The 20,951-nt window shown below is 45.2% G+C and overlaps 1 protein-coding gene across 2 annotated transcripts in view; it reads right to left on the bottom strand.

Annotated features, from left to right (window-relative positions):
- The window catches only part of LOC147748974 (uncharacterized), a 737,146-nt gene that overhangs the window by 460,276 nt on the left and 255,919 nt on the right, over positions 1 to 20,951 (bottom strand). For both annotated transcript variants that reach the window (XM_086964737.1, XM_086964747.1), the window contains one exon: positions 14,484 to 14,559. In XM_086964737.1, the coding sequence (XP_086820863.1) occupies positions 14,484 to 14,559 (76 nt within the window). The remainder of the gene's footprint in view (positions 1 to 14,483; positions 14,560 to 20,951) is intronic.

The raw sequence follows: 20,951 nt of genomic DNA, 5'->3' as shown, positions 1-20,951 counted from the left end.
CCAATGATGAAGCATGTCACCAAGGGGCAACCCTGGTGAGTGAGGGGACACCTAGAAAAAAAGCAATTTCTCCTTTTCTATCTACTATACCTTCCAGACCAACCCCACTGAGTGTTGTTGTGAATGGATTTATAGTGACCAGCAAGGCTCTCGGGTATCTGGCTACAGAGACCTTATGTTGAATATCGTTATCAATAATTTACACATAGGCCCTTTACTGTTGCATTCTTTCTTCCACAGTTGTCGAATGTACTACTTACTTTTCACTGACATGCATGCAGTAGTGCATGCACTTTCAAAGATTGATGGATAGGTTTGTACCCAAAGAATTGTTTATGTTCAATTGTTTGTCTATGCTGTGCTTTTTTTTACAGGGTGTCTTCTGGTGACCAACATCGATGGACGAAGCGTCGGCTGCAATGGAGGAGTGCCGCTAATAGGAGGATTTTTTTTCTGCAGGCAACTTACTTACCACTTCCAACAGGACCACTACAACCACATAGATACAGTATCCCTTGCCTTTTTCTCTGACTGTGACTGCATTTCTTGGCTCTCTCTAGGCTTCTAAATTGATCCCTTAACACATCACTTAGTCCACTCCACTATCACATCTGCACCACACATAGTCATTTGTAAGTGCTCCTACGTAATTCGCAAGTCGCAGCACGCCCCAGGCCGTAGAGGACTGGGATGGCCCCAATGATGAAGCATGTCACCAAGGGGCAACCCTGGTGAGTGAGGGGACACCTAGAAAAAAAGCAATTTCTCCTTTTCTATCTACTATACCTTCTGTCAGGTTACGCAGCCCCTAAGCGCCTACCGTACTATGAAACTACATTTCCCATGAGTAGGCGGGAGACTTGCAGGAAGTTTATCTGGGGAACAGACGCGCTTCCTGTTGCGCGTTATTCTGGTTTCTGTTCTGCACCGGCATGAGAGCGGACGCTCTGCATGCTTTTCTATCGTGTCTCCTGTGGACTATCACCTCCCCCCCCCCCACCCCCCCCCTGAGGCTCAGTGGGGAGCGCTTCCGTGTTCTGTCCTTGGCGGTAGACGGACTTCACGCGTCTTCAGGTAAAGCCGCTCTAAACTCTTCGGCCGCCCGTGCGGTCAGCTGATTACTGCCTGAACGGATTGTTAAGGGAGGTTCTGTGACTGTTTTCTAACAGAATTCTACCTTTGATGAATTCCTGTTTGGTTGAATTGTGTGTGGCGGAGCACAGTGGCGGTCTATACCACGTGTTAGCGTTCACATCGGGGATCGTTTTTGTACTATTAAAACGGAGCGCGGTAGTAAGGACAACTACGCGTCTCCGTTGTATAACTGTGTATTTCAAAGGACCTCCATAACTGGGCATGTAGTGAGGTAACTACAGGCTACCCCAGTTCTCTTTGTGTAGTGCACCGTGGGGTGTGTTGTTGGCAGAATTCAGTGGTGGTCGCAACTACGTTTTTCTGTTTGACCTTCACCAAAGATTCTCTACTGGGTCATTACTTAGAGAGCGCAGTGTTGTAGTTCTTGCTTCCTACACACTACCGTTTCCCTCTTCCTTTTTGTTGGACCATACATCTTTGCTTTGACTATTTGGAACCCCCTTTGTACATGGAGTCCTCTACCAAGTTTGTGGTATGTTGTGAGTAGTGGGTTTGATGTCTTAGTATAACGCGAGTGTGTTTGGTGCGACAGGAGTGTGTTCGTTAACTATATGTTTATGTGTTTCTTAGGCCTTCCTCACAGATTGTGGCAGAAGGGCTATAGTATTTCCTATCCAAGGTCATGTTTTCTTGGTGCTCAGGTACTTGTCTACTTCCTTGGTTATTTAGTGAGACTATATGAGAGTACCCTTGTATGTTAGGACAGCACTTCACTGATGCCTGTCTTGTCTTCTGTTACAGGTATCCTTTCCCTGCTGACCCTACCTTTACCCATCCCACATTTTTTATTTTAGTTTGTTATTTTTCTCCCCCGCCTAATGGCTCGAACACCCTGTGTTTACACTTCTGGGTGTTGGTGACATTTGGAGGTGGAACCATATTTGCATCGACTGGATCACGGGGAGTAAACCTGACACCTTCCAGACCAACCCCATTGAGTGTTGTTGTGAATGGATTTATAGTGACCAGCAAGGCTCTCGGGTATCTGGCTGCAGAGACCTTATGTTGAATATCGATTATCAATAATTCCACACAGGCCCTGTACTGTCGCATTCTTTCTTTCCACAGTTGTCGAATGTACTACTTACTTTTCACTGACATGCATGCAGTAGTGCATGCACTTTCAAAGATTGATGGATAGGTTTGTACCCAAAGATTTGTTTATGTTCACAATAGTTTGTCTATGCTGTGCTATTTTTTCTTGTCTCCCAAAACCTTTCCCAAAACCCCCCGTACCCATCCATTTTTCAAACCCTAACCCTCTTCCCCCGGGCTGTGTGGTTTTGATTGATGTGTGACTAAATTATTATTACAGCAATAAATCCACACACTTGCTGGGGAGGATAAGGTGATAGCAACAGGCTGGTGAAGAAATCCGAGGATATATTCTTACTCTGCTTCACAAAGAACCATTGCTAATGTGAAAGAACTTCAACCGAATTAGTAGTTATACTTTACCATTTGTTAGGCTACAATGTGGCACTGCTCTACTGTACTTCTGTCACCTGCTATATTCTCAGTTGTACCGTTGAATTGCTCAGGAGGACAAACCAGATTTCATTTTCTTTTTTTTCATAGGCATGCAACTGCCACTGTGTCACACCACTAGTACCACCGCTATGAGGAAATTTTATCCGACCAAGATTGCCAACCTTATTCGGTGTTTCCCGTGGAGCCAGCCCTGGGTCTAGCCCTACTTTCAAACACAAATTACAGGTAAGATAAGCGTTTGGTGGTTTGGGGGTATAATGGAGTATTAGTAAGAGAGACGAGAGACTGAAGGTAGTACTACTAAAGTCCTAGGACTCTTGGATTCACTTCACTTAGTCTGTGAGAGGCACTTAGTGTTGAAAACATTTGGGCATTTACACTTAAAGGAAGAAAATGGAACTAAACTTTCAGGAAAACAGTCAACGTTAAACCCCCACCCACCAGGCAAGCAGTAAAAAACAGGTATGCTCAGATAAAGTTTGAAAAAGTATATTTATATCCCTAACAAAATAATCTCCCGCAAGACCCTCCCTAACCCCAACGATTGTCCTTCAAAAGTCCCCAAAAACCCAACTCCCAATTCCCACCCCCCAAAAGTCTCTAAAAAAGGGGCAAGGGACACTATGGGTGGATGCTGTTAACTTTTTGGGCCAGGGCATCATGCTCCTCGCGGAGCAAGGCGATCTCCTGCTGAAGGCGGGACACCATCAGGGTAGTGCGGCGCAGGCGTGCCTTCACTGCCTTGCAGGTGCAATGCCTGTGAGAGGCAGCTGTTGGCCTTGCTGTTCGGCGGTGGCGTTTGCCTTTGGCAGCCCGGCTCAGTCTGGGTGGACCACTGTGCTGGGTGGCAGCCCGTGGGGCCACGGAGGCCGATGCAGACGACGTTGTTGTTGTTGTCGACTGCACACTTTCCTCGTCCTCCAGGGCCACCAGCCGCCGATATTCCGCAACAGTGGCCTCGATCCTCCGTTGCCGGGCCGCTCTAGCCAGCTCCTTCCTCCTTGTTCGTTTGGAAGGAGAACCTATATGAAGAAAGAAAGACATAGTCTGTAACCAATGCTCTTTAAGATTAACTCAATCATTCAGCAGAAATTTGTGTTGCAGTACAACTAGCAACTTGCAAGCGCATTACATAACTATTGAGGCCAGTATCTATCTAACCTCACACTTCTTCATCCTTGCTCTAACATTAGTGGGAGTTTAAGGAACAAATTCTACGAGCACTGTGGACTTCCATTGGAGTCGACTATGAAAGTACACCAGTCTTATTCTTCTTCTTATCTCTTGTTTTGGAAAATTGGTACGTTATTTTCTGCAAGCCGGCATAATGCCAGCGCAGTAAACTTGCACCCGAGAAAAAGAGACGCACGCCATGAGGAGTGACCTAGACTTGCGTTGCCGTTGCGTTACTGTACCCGTCCAGTACATGCAGGTGGTGAAGCTCTTACTTTTCTAGTACGGGTGGCACTGAGAATACTCTGTTACAACTCAAGGGCTACTGCTTAATTAATTTAACTTTCACCCTACAGTGGAAATGAGTACTAGAAATGGAAAATTGAAGAAGATAAATAATCTGATTATCTATCACTTCACATGGGATGTTTTTGCTTATATATGGGATGACTTTAGGTGCTTTGCTTTTTATTGAGTGACCAGTGATACATCCACACATGAATGACTGAGTACTACTAAACTTATTAAGAGAGGTAGGGAGTGGCCACCATAATAACCGGATCTATGCAGTGCTTGCAATACAAACTACTGCTACTATTTATGGTAGTATTTGGACAAAATTAAAAGTTCTTTTCCTTGCCTTTCCTACACTGGAACGGACGTGCGGGTGCAGTGTTACATGCTCTTCAAAGTTACACTTAGTTCATCCACTGACCGTCTACTCTCTCTAGATCATGGGTACTCACAAACTTTCTCTCAGGGGCTACATTTACAGTGTAGTTTGGGGCCGAGGGCCGCACTGGTGGGGGCGGAGTCAGAGGGGGCGGGGCTAAAGCAAAACGATAACTTGTGACCATGAGGTTGCACACAGGTCCCTGCAGCAGATGCCCTCATCCACTGAGCCACCAGACCCAGCATTTACATACATCTCTCTCCCTCCTGCTCTCCCTCCTGCCCTCCCTCCATCTCTCTCTCCCTCCTGCCCTCCCTCCCCCTCTGTCATCTCACTGTGTGTGTGTCTATCTGTGTCAGCCTTCAGCCCGGGTTGAGACCGCTTCCTCAACGCGCACACACAGACAACAACACCAAAGTACTTAACAGGTCTTTAAAAGACCATGAACATATTATTGAGGCTTTGTTTGTTGTAGCGCCCCTGCTTCTCCACCCTGACAATCACTGCTTGCCCGGCCCCACAGAGCAGAGGCTTTGTTCTATTTCACCTCTTTGTGGCCTTGCATCTCCACTCTGCTCTGTGGGGGCCGGGGGAGCAGTGATTGTCAGAGTGGAGATGCAGGGGCGCTAACAGGTGAAATACAAAAAAGCCTCTGCTCTGTGGGGGCCGGGGGAGCAGTGATTGTCTGCAAGGTCTGCGCACCGCCAAGGAAGGCTTGCCGGGCCACCACCGGCCCGCGGGCCATACTAGGAGTACCCCTGCTCTAGATACACATATGCTATCTAAGAGTCAGATAGTAGCATGATCCAGGTATATGGACACATACAGTTTCTGTGTCACCCACCCAGGCTGTTGTCCTTCCACCCATCATTGCTTCATCATTCACCCAGCCATGCATCTCATATTCTTGCCTTCCCAGCTAGTCTTCAATCTCAATAAGTAAGGAATATATAAGAGCTTACCTCTGGCCGCCACCACCACCGTCTCAACTCTCACAGCCGCCGCCTCCTCCCCTGAAGAATCGCCCTCCGCCTCCGTGTCGAGCACCACCACCTCCACACTGGCCCCGCCACCAGATGTTCCACCTACAAAGTACATTTAAGAATGTTAGAATAAAGCACTCACTAGTCTTTGGTCTAGGAATGAAGACATGTGAAAACAATGTAATTTGTGACTGTCTACGTTAAAGTTAAAAAAAATGTCCCTTTTTCCAGGGAAGGTTGTCTTGCTGCACTTTTTGGCACAACTGATGAAGGCTGTTTTTTTAACACGCACCATTTTTCTCCACACAGACAGAAGATGGACTTCTAACAACAAGATCAAGTTGAAACCAGGTGAGAGCTCGGCTCGACCACAAGAAATGTCTTCAATTAATCGTCAGCACTAACCACTTTTCCATTATCAGTTAAACGTTTAGTTTTATTATGACTTCATTTTAATAAATGTGTTTACTTTTAATAAAGCTTTTAAACTTAAATACAATCTGTGTTTTTTGGTCCAGACTAGAGTGACTGAGCGAAAGGTTTTGCAATTTTTGCAAGCATGAGTCCAGATAGAACACTTCAAAAGACATTATGGACAATCCCAGAGGACTGCACTAAGTTGATAGAGCTATTGCTGACTAGAATCATGGGAGTTTCGCCAACCGTGCAATCTTAGTTAGCTACACAGACAGACTAATAAGAATAATCTAGTAATACCACAGGGAGTCATAGTAGAGGCAGGATAAGAATTTAGATACAGTCTACAAGAAGAGCAAAGACAATTTTGAAAAAAGCCAAATGAGGAACGCTAGGAAAAATAGGTACTAGTCTAAAATGAAAACTTACTGGGGCCAGCAGAGGAGCCCTCGCCTGCCCGATCCTGGCCCTGTTGAACAGCATCCGCCGCCTGCTGCTCCTGTGTCCTCCTCTCGCCCCTGGGGGGAGCTGACGTACAACATGAAAGAAAGAACAGAAAACATGGATGATTGTTGCTTGTCAATGTCAACCAAATCAAACATTTCAAAAGAACAATAACAAAATATTTCCGCGAAATTATATTGATTATGGTTACTTTTCATTTATTTGCGGACCTGTGACTTCGAAAGTCACGTAACTCACTAAACAAAGTACTGAAACGTTCACCTAGGACTGGCAGGCAGCAGTTCGCAGGCAAGACGCAAAGTGACAGACAAACTCCATTGTGATTTCAGTCAGATCAGTGACAACACTAACAGTTGCCTGCTACATTACCAGTCATTTAAATAGTCAAACTATCAATCCACCGCCACTATTTTTCTTATTGTCAGGGGTACAAAGGAAGGGGCAGATTTAAGCCCTTGCGGCTCTTTTGCGCCGTTCTTGCGTGACTTTTGTGACGCAGCAGCTAAACAAAAAAGGGCGCCATGGTGCGGCGTATAATATTATAACAACGTGACGCATTTGGGAGATGCATCCCGTTATAAAGCCCTGCGCCATCAGGGGGCGTTCCGGCGCAAGGGAGGGCATTCCTGCGCTGGAACACATCCTAATAGTGGCTGAGGGAAATCTACAAAATATCAATCAGTCACCTTTAGGACAATGATGCGTCACACAAACCCTGCACCTGCTTGAAGCAGACGTACGGCTTGACCCAGCATTGGGGAGATAGGGTACCCCAGAGCATTGATGGAGCTGCGCCATCGTTGCGACGCAACTCCAGCAGTAAAGCTTCGGTGACGTTTTGGGCCCATGGTGCGCCACATTGCAAATACGGCGCACCATGTTTGGTGGTGGTAGCGGGCCGCACAATTAATGGCGCATCCCTGCTACTTTGCAGGGATGCGACGGTAATTGCAATTCTGCCCCTTAGGGGCATACTTACTTACGCGTTCTGGCGCATCTCCAGAGATGCGCCAGATCAAATGCGTCACGCAAAACTACCCTTGCGACACGGCAGATGTGCCTCATTTACAAAGCGGCGCGCCCTGGCGCAAGGGTAGGCACTTGCGTGACGCATCTCGTCACGTAAGAGCGGCGCATCGCTGGAGTCACGTCGCCAACGCAATGCAACTCCAGTAATGCTCAGGGCCACCCAATACTTAACATGCTGTGTCAGTCCTTTCGCCTGCTTCGAGCAGACATAAGGAATTGAATTGACGTAGCAGCGTCGCAGAAGTGCCTGCGTTAAATCTTGTACATTTCACGCAGGCAATTTTGCGAGGCGCACAGCCGCTGGACTGCCCACCCTGCGTACTAGGAACGCACCCATTGTGGTGCAGGCCCATGGCTTTATAACGTGACGCATCTCCCTAGATGCGTCATGCTGTAAATGACTCGCAGGGATGCGGCACGTTTACGCCGCTGTTGCGTCACGCAAGGCAACGTAAACGTGGCGCAAGGGGCTTGTAAATGTAATCTGCCCCCTAGTGTCTAGCATTACGCAGTTCTGTAAAGTACACTCATACATAATAGTTACTCAGGCCAATGAGACCACGAAATAGAAAACAAATAAGCATAGTAGCAACGCCACTGAGAAGGAGAGCAGTGCACCTGAAATGCACAGAAGATTTTGAAATATAATTTAACTACAATGTAATCGTCATCAGCGGCATTATTGGCTTGCTCCATGTAAAAAACAAATATTTGCAATACAACAACACAGAGCAGGAGAAAACATCATAGTAGTGAGTGATTAAATGGCTACTACTACTCACCAAGCCGGGGATCTCCAAGCCGAGCTGGTCCAGCAGGTCGCGCTCGCGGTCCAGGAGGTCCGTCCAGCGATGGGTGACCTGGCTGTAGGTGCGCTGGACCCCGTAGAGGTGGGATATGGCCCAGCACACCTTCTCCCACCGCTTCCGGCGCTCCCGCATGTTGTAGCCGCCGGCCGCGATCCTGCCGCCTCCCGCGATGGTCCTGGGCAGGCGGCGCTGGACGAAGTAGACCAGCGCGCCCACTTCCTCCGGGCTGAATATCTCCCGTCGCGTCACCTGCTCCCCCCTCAATCTCCCGCATGCTGTCCTGCCACTGGGTCCAGCACTACTCCCCGCCGCCGCTGCGGCCCTCAAGTGCCTGGGCAGCTTCACGGCGCCTGGCTTGACCATGGTCTGGGCAGGTAAGGTAGGAAGAAGTAGAAAATTAAGAAAGAATAGGATCGGGAAGAAGAAAAGAAAAGAGTTTAAAAAAGTAGTTTAAAAGTAAAGAAAAATAGCAGAAAAGACAAAAATATACAGCTAGGAAAAGAGAGGGATAGATAAGAAGCAAAATCGTAAAAAAAAAACTGAAAACAAGCAAAGGATGGCAAAGATACCAAGAGGATTAAACACCATGCCCAGACACAGGAAATGAATGAAAAACAAGATGGCCGGCGCCCGTTCACGAGCGCGAAAGTAAGTTCGCGCGAGACTTTCCTCGCGATCTCGTGCGAACCTCTAGATTTCCCGCGCGATCTCGTGCGAACCTCTACTCGCAATGCGCTTACTGCGCGAGATTATACATAGCGGGCGGAAACGGAAATACGTCACGCAAACAAAATGGCCGCGCCCGTACTCGACCTTGGGGTAAATTCGCGTGTTGCGCTGCAAGCGGCTCGCGAATACTGCAAAAAAACTCGCGAAACAACAAGCCGCAAAAAAATAAAATGCTCATTCGCACGAATTGGCGGCTTCCGCGGTCGGTTTCGCACGACGCCGCGCCCCGCGAATAGCGCGAAAAAAACCGAAAAACGATTTCAGCAAAAGCAAAAGCAATGAGCAGGTGCAAAAGGTCAACCTCATGATTTGTAACGATTCTTTGTAGTGCTTCCTGAGGGGGCCCTCCAGAATTCGGTTGCCTGCTTGCAACTATTGTGTGACCCTGCTCTGACCTTAACTGTATGCCACAAAGGTCCTGATTTACAGCTAAAGGAGCAGACAAGCAGGTGCCAGGCTGGAACTTTAAATTCTTTCAGTGACACATTAATTAGCCCCTAATTCATTATTGTCAGTTGGGGCAGGGCAGGTGTTGTTAATAAACTAACCCCAAATTAATTCATGTCAGTTCAAGCAGGGCAGGTGGGCTTGCTTTTCCCCCCCATCTTCTACAGTGATGATGAACCAGAGGGTGGCATTGATGTAACAGAGGGTGGCATGGGTCAAAGAGAGGGTGCCAGTGGTAAAACAGAGGGTGCTGGGAGGCTGTGATGATGAACCAGACGTAGAAACAACATAGTCGCGACCGTTGCGAGCCGACAAGTAAGTTCGCAATTGCGAACTAGTACCAAATCCTCGCGAACTGGCAGAAACAATTGCGAACACACAAAAAAAAAAAAATCCGCAAATTCGCGGATATTCGCGGATTTTGCGGATTGCGAGTTCGCAAATCCGCAAAATTCGCGAACGCGAGATCCGCAAAATTCGCCCATGTCTAATGATGATGGATTAACCCCAGATCAGTTGACTGGGGGTGAGTGCTTGCATTTGTAAACACTTTGTCCAACATCCCCTTTGGTTTTGCCAAGTATGAGGATAGACAGACATATCATGGTGGCTGTCAATGCTGCTCATAATGAAACCCACTTGCCGAAAACTGTCCACTTAAGTACTCCTAAAAGTTAGACACACATAACATTCTGTATGCTCACATTCCGAGAGTGGGGGATAGAGTAATAACAAACAGTGATCGTAGGGTGGGTTTAATACTAGCTGCACATGAGGGTCTGGCATCTGCTCAAGCAGGGGTGGAAGATACAATTTCATTACTGCAGCAATGTTACTGATGGCCCAGTCTTACAAACAGACCAAAGGTTCTCTCCTTAAATGTGACATCTGCAAGCAAATGAAGGGTTTCACCGTGGTGCATCCACCACAGACACCTCTACTGATTTCAAAACAAGCCTCTGGATTGTGTCTATTTAGATCAATTTGGCCCTTTGTAATCAGATTGGGCTTACAAGTATATCTTGGAAGAAGTACATTCCTTCTCACAATTCCTATGGGTATGGCCACAGCAGTCGGCTGGCGCCTTAAATGTTTTAAAGGATCTGCGAGTCTTCATTTGGATATACGTAGTAGGCACAATACATTCCAACCGTCGGAGCGGCATTTAGCTCTAGGGCTTACACAGAGGCCATAGGAGTGAAGTTTGGGTGTGACCCTGCGTTGTCCTCACCATACCATCCTGAGGGAAATTCAGTTGTGGATAGGAAAAAACGTAACTGAAAGCAGTCTTTAACAGAGGGTATTAGGCACAGTTCACAGTTGGGTACATCACTTATATGGGGTCCAGAGGGGACTCAACAACCTGCCTAGAAAATCCCTGCGTTGTCGGACACCCTATGAAATCCGTTTTGGAGTAAAGATGTGGGACCCTGACCTCAATACCCGCACAGTGGCAACAGAAAAAAAGTTGATATCACTGAATGTTTGGCTGTTTTACAGGAACTGAACAGCTTCTGGGATGAACATAGAAATGTCCAAATAAAACGCACTGCCACTGAGGAAGAGCCAGCACGCTGGTCAGGGATAAAATGTGGACAAGAAAGAATTTGGACCATCTTACAAAGAGCCTGTACTGGTATTGACTGTTGAAGGTACCAGAACTGTACTTCTTCTATCACTTGCTGGCCGCAAAGACAAAAGATTTGTCTCCATTGATCTGATCAAGCCACACAAGGAGGCAGATTCTCCACAGTAAGCCATGTGGGCTCCTGGGTAGCTACCTGCCTCCTCCCACTACCATACAGGAAGTTCAAATGGAAACCTTAATAACAAATGTCGTATCCTCTTTCCAACAAGAGACAATAATCAACAACAATGAAGTATGCCAGCTACCTGTTGCTACGATTACGACAATTGTACAATCAACTAATACAGAAACACAGATATCAATTTGGAAACCTTAAAGGAACACAATCTACGCATGAATGTACTACAGATGTAGTCCACACCCAGTTCTACAAAACCTGCTGAGCTGCCAAAAATAGATTTGACTGCCTCTGGCTACTTTATCTACTTTGATGACTTCTCTTTGGAGTCATCCAACCCACCGCCACCTCATACATTCAGGATGAAAGTGCATGCCGATCTTTGGCTGAAGAGGAAATTTTTTTTTCCATGGCTTCAACTTTGGGTTACAATATCATTACTGTTCCTGGTCTTTTGAATTGATTTTGGGACTGTCTTTTTCCTACTACCAATTAGACCCTACCTCCCACTACGCTCTACAGAACAACTGGTGAACTTTGTTTTTAAACCACATTGGTCATCACACCGACAACAAAGAGGCCTCTCCCTGGTGAACATTTCAGCTGTTCCAGTTCCTGACGAGATTGTTTGGGATCGGGTATCTTATGATGTACATGGCCCCAATGAACATTTACAAATTCCTTAGTAGTTTAAAATGTCCGTGAATTATGTAATTACCAAAGTACTGTTTCTGGCGATTGGGACATTGATACAGTGCATGAAATGCTAGAAGATCTAGAGCATTATACTGTGTGTAATTATGATGAAATGTTTTGTTCTCAACTTTACGGTCATTATTTTCTCCATAAAGCAAGCATTCCATGTGTGGTTTTCCATTACACACAATGGGAACATTGCCCTACACCACTGTGCGGTAGTTCAAATACGTTTGCACGGAAGTTGCTTATTTTTGTGGGTGTTATACATCTGACCCCGCCTCCTTAATACTATAGGCTTGCACCTTCACCTGCAAAGAAAAGTATGCTGACTGACACCAAGCTGATATAGTCGGCTTCCTTTCTTTCCCAGCTGTCTATAGCAGGTTTAGACCTTTTGAGGGACACTATAGATGTGAAATCAATTTGGAGAGCAAAAGATTGGCAGGTTCACAGAACTGAGGACTTATTTAGAATATGCGTGAAATCACAACAAATGATTTTCCTAAACAAAACTGGGCAACAAATGACATTTCTTAGATTAGGTAAGATGAGATTTGAACACACCATACATTTTCACATTTAAATGCTTTGAAAACTGGCAGCAGTTTACAAAATACACTAAGGATGCATTAGATACCATGCTACGTAATGGCACATACAATTCATCAGAACCCAACTGAAAGGGATGGTTAGTGTGGCCACTAGGCACAAACGGATGTCAGGCACGATTCCTAGATCACATCAAAGGTTCTAAAGTAAGTAGGCCTGACATGCGGTATGTACAGTCTGAACACTTAGGGGTGGTGACAACCAACAGTATTGGGAAGATGTGCCTTGATGGGCTAAGGACCTCAACACTTGGCCCTTTTATAACTCAGGGACTTTTAATTTGGTCCTCAGAAACCACTTAAAAAAAACTTCTTGTATCCAATAATCAATGAAATACGGAAAGTCTTTCAGAATCAAGCTGCCAAACTAAACTGGAGGGAGCATTGAAGTGACTCCTAAACAAGGACTTAAGTTCATGTCCAATTACTTATTTTTACTAAAGAAAAAAAACTCAGGAGCAGTCCAAAACGGATATTTTTATACATACTTGTTTTTAGGACAATACAAACAATTATATATACACAAATTATATATACAAAAAACAACAAAAACACATATATCTGAACAAAGACATCATTCCTTGCTACCCTTATTTGATATTACGGATGCGAGAAAAAATTCCAAACAATGATTAATAGTAACAATCGTAAAAAGAAGATAGCCCTAAAGGATAATACACAACCGAGGGAAACTTTTTAAAACCCTCTATTTGAATAGGGATGTATAATAGTTTCTGTTCATTTCATTTAAACTTTTGCAGGGCTTCTCCAGATTGTGGAGTCGACGCGTTTCAGCCTATATGTTTTGGGCCTCATTAGGACTGGGGCAAAAAGGAAACCTTTTCTTATTTAAACTGTCTCAAGGACAGGGAAGAGGAGCCAATCTTATAGAAATTATTTATTCTTTTTAAATCTGTGTTGTGGTAGCACTTCAAAAAATTATTAGACTTCGTGGTGCTGCACAAATAAATTCCCAGGATCTTTATGGATCTATAATTCTTGGCAAGTCGCAATATTAATACACGCCGCTGGAAAGCTAGCCATCTGCACCGGTACGGCTCAATTTCATGAGTCACGTCATGGGCAGTCACAGCTTAGGTCCATTGTACTATTGAGCAGGACACCACAAACCCTGCGTTCTTGACACGTGCCGTGGTGTCATAATGCCACAATTCTATTTTCCCCTTACAACCTACAAAAGCAGCCATTATTCACGGCATTATGTTACACATAAAAAAAAATAAGAGAAGTTATCTTTCAAGTTTGCTGAAACACCATTCGTGGATTGGATAATCCGTAGGTACATCACCCTGCTGATTTCAAAATTTCATTTTCAGTACTGACTGCAATACCACCAAGTGGGCAGATAGGAAACATTGGAGGATTAGGGGGGAGGGTTTATAAAAGAGTATTAGGAACTACCTTTCAAATTCCAGTATCAAAACAGGGAGACTGAAGTTTTTCTGTGGGTCAGACTGCGAGAATAATTTAAGTGGATCCTTAGTGTGCAAGGACTTTTCGCTTCTTGGAGCCTTTAATGCTTCCGTGGCAAACTTATCTTGCTACTTGAAGATGTCTGTGATACGTCCGGCTTTCTGATTGCTCACTGATGGGAGTTATTTGAAGCTGAACAGTGAAGGCACCGCAACGGATTAATCCGCAGTCACAATTTCCTGCCACTCGGTGGGCACAGGGTGTGGTGGATGTTGCTGAATAACCTGCGATGGATATGGAGCCTCATAGAAGTGTGGCCACCATCTTTGGTGGTCCAGCTATGCACCCCATCACTCAAAAGGTTTAAGTACTATCAGTTTTAATAATTTTGTATTGTTCTAGCAAGCATCGTTGTAACAGAAAGGGATCCATTTAGCTTATATTATACCGCAATAGATTCTTTGATGCCAACCATGAAAGTTAAAATATTTTTGACAAATCCAAATCAAATATCAAACAAGATTCAGGACTGGATTCCGATATAGTCCTTACATGGATACTTTGTAAGAAGTTATGCTTTGAACACAATGCAAAATCTACTCTACCTTTTCTCTTCCTCAAAGAAGGAGGCCCTGCCTTGGTCCAGGATAAAAGGGCACGTTGATAAAGTGCAATCGTCATCTGAAAAACAATACAACTATCATAAACACAACTGCAGATTGCTAGCCGACCCTTCAGTGGATGCATCACATCTACAAAACAGGACTTCAAAAAGTAAACAATCAGGTCAGCACCCATACTGCCTCATAGGATGTCAACAACTACAGAAATAAAAATTGCTGTCATATTATCCAATTCTGTAATAGTGTTGAAATAAATGATTTATAACTGTTTTTGTTGAATATGAGCACACGTAATACATAGGCTTTCACAAATGTTCATCACAAAGTCACACTGAAAGAATATTGTTAGAGTCTGCACCTTTTCATTGTCGCAAGGCCTCCAGCAATAATAGACTTCATGAAGGGGAGAGGAGTTGGCCTAACGGCTAGGGCGGTCGCCCTCTAATTTGGGGAACTGGGTTCCAGTCTCGGCAACTACTCTGAACATCCTGCGATTCTGGGCAAATCACTTAATCTCCCCGTGTCTAATATAAAATGAATGGATCCTCATGTAATGCAACTGGTGCTATGTAAAGCGCTCTGATACCGGATACCTTCGGGTCAAGTTTGCGCTATATAAAACTCTGTTAAATAAAAAATAATAAAAATAATTATATAATGTTACTTACCCAGTAAGCATCTGTTCTTGGCAAGTAGAGCTGTAGATCCACATACGTTGCATACTCCTGCCATTTAGGGGTGGGTCTGGATGCTTGCAAGTTGTTCTTCTTCAAAGAAGTATTTCCAGTCACAGGGTAAGGGGACTCCTCCTTTCGGTGATAGTGCGCATGGGCATTGACACTATTGTTAGTTTGTTTTCCCACAGAGGGTGAGAATGGAGTTAGTAAGTGTAGGAGAGAGATATCCATGCGTATGTATGTATGTATGTATGTAAATTGAGAACTGCAACAACTACAGGTGACCGGGAAGGCGGTGGGCGCATGTGAATCTACAGCTCTACATGCCAAGAACAGATGCCTTAACATTATCTGTTTGAGGGATGAGAGTTGTAGATTACATGCTTTGCCTAGACTATAAAGCAGTATGCTACCAGAGCAGTGGCTAACCTGTAGTTGTAGTGGTCTGAAACAATGTTTTGAGAACTGCCTGGTCTACATTAGCTTGTTGCTTCGCTAACACATCTACACAATAATGTTTGTTGAATGTGTGCGGTGTAGACCATGTTGCTGCCTTATAGATTTCAGCTAGGGAAATATTCCCCAAGAAGGCCATAGAAGCCCCTATTTGGCAAGTGGTATGAGCTGTGGGGGTACGGTCAAAGTTCTCTTTGCTTTCGTCAAACATGTCTGGATACATTTTACAATCCATCTTGCAATGCCTAATTTAAATATGGGATTGCCTTTGTGTGGTGGAGCAAAAGCAACTAAAATTATTTTGCTCCTTCAACGTAATATAGTAGAGCTCTTCTAACATCAAGAGTGTGTGGAGCTCGTTCTGCAACAGAATCGGGTTGAGGAAAGTACACGGGTAACTCAGCAGATTGGTTGATCTGAAAGGCATAAACTAATTTAGGGAGAAATGTAGGATTGCTGCGAAGAACCACTCTGTCTCTGTGAAGCTGAAAGAAGGGCTCTTGTATAGTTAATGCCTGGAGTTCACCAACTCTCCTCAGTGAAGTTATTGCGACGAGGAAAGCAACATTCCAAGAGAGGAATTGTAATTGGCACCTATGCATTGGTTCAAATCGTGGACCCATTAGCCTTGTAAGGACTATGTTTAGGTTCCACACTGGTGCAGGTGGACAATTGATGGTATCACACTTTTTAACCCTTCCATAAAGGCTTTAATCACTGGTACTCTGAATAGAGATACGTTTTGCAAATATGCAGCTACTGCTGCCAGATGTAAGCGAATGGATGTATAGGCTAGTTCAAATTGATGTAAATGTAACAGGTAACATATGATGTTCTGTACGGAAGCATTGAGAGGTTTGATATTATTACAATAGATATCAAATCGATTCCATTTTGCTGCACAACAAGCCCTGATTGTGGGCTTTCTAGCCTCTTTTAGGATATGCATAGAGTCTGGTGGTAGGTGTAAATAACCAAACTATGACTTCAGGAGCCGGATCGCCAGGTTGAGTCTTTGGGATTTGGATGGTGGATTTCTCAAAGGCTCTGAATGAGGAGATTGGAGGGGAGATGCAGCTTTTGGTGTGGAACTTTTGGCAGCTGCAGTAGGGTGGTAAACCAGGGTTGACGGTCCCATGTTGGGGCTATGACAGCTGGTGTGAGGAATGTGTACCTGATCTTCTAAACTACTAGTGGAATGAGTGGGAGAGGCAGAAAAGCATAGGAAAATATCCCCGACCAGTTCATCCATAGGGCATTGCCCTTGGAGAACGGGTGTTGGAACCTGGAGGTGAAGCTTGGGCATTTTGCGTTTTCTGCTGTGGCGAACAGGTCTATCTGAGGAAATCCCCATTGCAGAAAGTAGGTGAGGAGAACCAGAGGATAAAATTCCCACTCATGGATTGCCACAAGATATATTCTGTGGTGAATGGCCCATTTCCAAATGGCTTATGCTAGGCGCGAGAGTTGGAGAGAGAGTCTCCCCCCCTGCTTATGTATATAGTACATCGCTGTCAGGTTGTCTGTGTGCACTAGGACAGCTTTGCCTACAAGGTGAGTTTGAAAGGCTCTAGGTGGTTTATATGGAGATCTTTGGGCTTTGACTCCACAAACCTTGTAGTGTGTAATCCTGTAAGTGAGCACCCCAACCAGTGAGCTATGTGTCTGCCGTTAGCACCGTCTGTGGAACAGGGTCAATGAAAGGCCACCCTTTGGATATATTTTGTGGGTTCCACCACTGCAGAGAGCAATGGGTGTGACTGTCTACCAACACCAGATTGGTAAATCGACCCTGCGACTGGTTCCACTGACTTGTTAAGCATTCTTGAAGGGGACGCATATAAAGTCTTGCATGGAGTATGATTATGATGCAAGACGCCATCATTTCCAGCAGTTGCATGAAGACTCTGGCTGGTAAAGAGTCGTTGGGCTGAAACTGAGTGAGAAGAGGTTGAATACTGTGAATTCTGGCTGCATTGGGAGAGGCTAGAGATTTTTGAGTGTCTATGGTGGCTCCCAGATAAGGCTGTGTGTTTGAAGGCTGCAGATGGGACTTCAAAGCATTCCCTGTAGAACCTAGTTGATAGTAGGTGAATTGTGGATTAAGTGTGCTTGAAACACTTCTGGTAAGTGCCGGCTTTGATGAGCCAGTTGTCCAGATAGGGGGAAGACGTGGATGTGCGGTCTTCTCAGTTGAGCTGCGACTACCGCTAGGCATTTGGTAAATGCTCTGTGAGCAGCAGTGACTCCAAATGGTAGTACTTTGAATAGGTAATGTTGACTCGCTATCACAAATCTGTGATATTTGCGATGAGCTGGATGAATTGGAATGTGGAAATATGCATCCTTTAAGTCTAGAGTAGACCTGTTGTAAAAGTGGGAGCACTTGTTGAAGTGTCACCATGTGGAAATGTTCTGACAGTATGTCATAGTTAAATTCTCTGAGATCCAGAATAGGTCTTAATGAACCACCCCATTTTGGTAATTAGAAAATACAGGGAGTAAACTCCTGACCCTTGATTTTGTAATTGTACTGGCTCCATGGCTCCTTTTAGCAAGGAGGAGGTGCAAATGTTCTGGTGACAGCTTGTGAGAACGAGGTGGAATGTTTGGAGGATTGGTGGTAAGCTCCAGGCAATTACCATGTTTGATAATTCCTAGCACCCATTTGTCTGTTGTGGATTGCCAAATGGGGAAGAATTGTGAAGACGTCCCCCGACAGGTGTTAACTGATCAGAGTGAATGGTAGGTAAGCCACTGCTTGTTAGGGAAGGGGAGTTACGGGTGTGGAACCCCTGCCCCTACCTTTGCTGTTTCCTCTGTATCCTGCTCTAAAGAAGCCTCTTGTGGAGGAAGATTGATTGTTGCCTTTATACAAGGAAACATTGGTGTCTGAGGATGTGGTCTTGGACCCCCCACAGTAAAAGGAGCAATGAAAGGAGCTCCGGTTTGAAGGAGACTGTAGGGCTCCCATATATTTAGCTACCTCAGTGTCTTTTTTCATTTTCTCTAATGTCAGATCAACTCCAGGCCCGAAGAGATGCGCTTTATCAAACGGGGTGTTTAAGAGGAGTTGCTGGACTTCAGGTTTGAAACCGGAAATCCTCAACTAGGCGCGTCTCCTGAGTAACACACTAGTGTTAATTTCTCTGGCTGCGGTATCAGCAGCATCTAAGGCACATCTAAAAGAGGAATTAGAGATGAGCTTTCCTTCTTGCATTAAATCCTGTGCTTTAGCGTTGTGCTCATCTGGGAGATAGTGAAGCAATTGCTCCATTTCGTCCAAATGCCAAGGATTCGCAGCCTGAGCAGCTATTAGTTTGCCAGAGGAGTCTAATAATTTTGACTTTGTCAGAACGGGGACCATCCCCAGAGGTTTGTGAATTAGCCGGTTTACAGGCATTAGACACAACAAGGGAGTCTAGGGGTAACTGCCCCTTAATGAAGACTGGATCAGACAGAGCAGGCTTATATTCTTTTCTTTAATTTGCGTGCTAAGTATTACTGATGTCTGCCTGACGTGTTATAGACTATGTAAGTGGCCGAGGTGACATAAAGGTAGCACATTACCCTTTAAAAAGAACACAGAAGGCTTCACCATAGTCCTCGAACAGCACTTCATCACGCTATATAAAATCATGATTATGTTAATAGGTTGGAGTGAACTTGGTACCAGTTTGTAGATCATTCACTATTGTTTTCTTCAACAGGTTTGCCCCCGACGAAGGGATAGGAAGTCCCGAAATGCATTGGGCGTCACAATAATTATGTTGTAATACTATGTACATAACGACATGACCACTGAAAGTATTATTGACATGTTAAATGTGGCAATGAAAAATTAGAATGTAATTTAATTCAAACACAAATAAATTTGTATGAAAATATATACAGTTTTGAACATAAATAGTTGGGATAGGAGTAGATTATATATGTTGTATTTACCTATAATGCAGGGTGCGTAAGAGTCCAAGTTGCCACATGGAACTTGGCCACTTACATATTCATCGTGCCTTTGAGCATAGAGAGAGTGACTAGAAATCTTCTAGGGATTCTTTGTGTAGCAGTACCCTGTGATATTTTGCAGCTCTAGCAAGTAGTTCTAAATAACCTACACTGTCGTTAGGAGGGGAAGACTTTGCAGGGTAAAGGTCTGGGCCATTATCTGTAGGTGGATCAATAGTGTAGTCTTTCCAAAGATCTACAGGTAATTGAATATCCCTATCTCCATCATCATCATCATCATCATCATTATCATTATCATCCGGCTGTGAGGGTGGAGAGTTTTGTGGTGTGATAGCTAATGGTTCTAATGTTGGAGAAGGTGGGGAAGGTGTAGGGGAATGAGTTGGAAGAGGAGGAGGAGGAGGAGAAGCGTTAGTACCTACATTCTTCTTATTTAAATATCATATTGTATGTCCTCTGACTCTGGTTTGCGAGGTAGTTTGGTAAGAATATGTCCGTATCAGGATTAATGTAAAGTTCCTTTTGTTTGAGATCCGATTTGGAAGGTGGAAAGTTGAAATTCGGATCCTGTGGCTTTGAAGGAGCATCTTTCAGTTTCAGCACCGACGACTTCGGAACCGGGATGGAATGACCTTTCGGTGCAGAAGGTTTTGGCTCCGAAGCAGTCTTTGGCTTTGAGCTCGAAGTTTTCAGCTCCGTGGCGGACTTTGGCCGATTTGACCCAGAGCCGAAAGGCTTGACGATGTGTTTTGTGCTGAGCCAGGAGGCGGGACATCAGAAACATCATCTCAGTGCAGACCTTGGCCCTGAGGCGGAGGTGGAACCGAAGCCTTAAGCTTACTTTGAGTTCGATTTCGGGGCAAGGGGAGTTCGGTACTCACGGGACCTTGACCTTAAGGTATGTCCTCCTCAATCTCCGGGTCAGATTCCGGCATGGATAAGGCCTGCTCATCCTGTTCCTTTTCCGCCCCTTGTGCATCAAATTCTTCATGCTTGGATCCTGCACCGAAGATGTCTGGGGTGTATTCAATGTTCTGGCTTTGCTTTTCACGACATTGAGACCGACAATCACAGACAGTTTGCTTAGATCGAAAGGATCTGCACGCGTTGCAGTCCTGTTTGTTGTGCTGCGGAGCTAAAGCACAAGTTGCACACTTAGTGCGACAGGGCCGGACTGGGAACAGAAACCGGCCCTGGCAAACTGCTCAGCTGCCCCCCCCACTGGGGTGAGGGGTAGTGCAGCCGAGCAGTTTGCGAGGGCCGGTTTCGGCCGATTTTGTTACCGGGGGCCAATATTGCCGACCCCCGGTAGCAAAAACAGCCCCCAGGGGCCCAAAACCGGCCCCCACCC

Source organism: Lissotriton vulgaris, chromosome 1_1 (assembly GCF_964263255.1).
Source record: "Lissotriton vulgaris chromosome 1_1, aLisVul1.2, whole genome shotgun sequence".
NCBI lineage: Eukaryota > Metazoa > Chordata > Amphibia > Caudata > Salamandridae > Lissotriton > Lissotriton vulgaris.
Note: the sequence above shows the minus strand (reverse complement) of the source record. Positions and strands in the feature narration are given on the sequence as shown.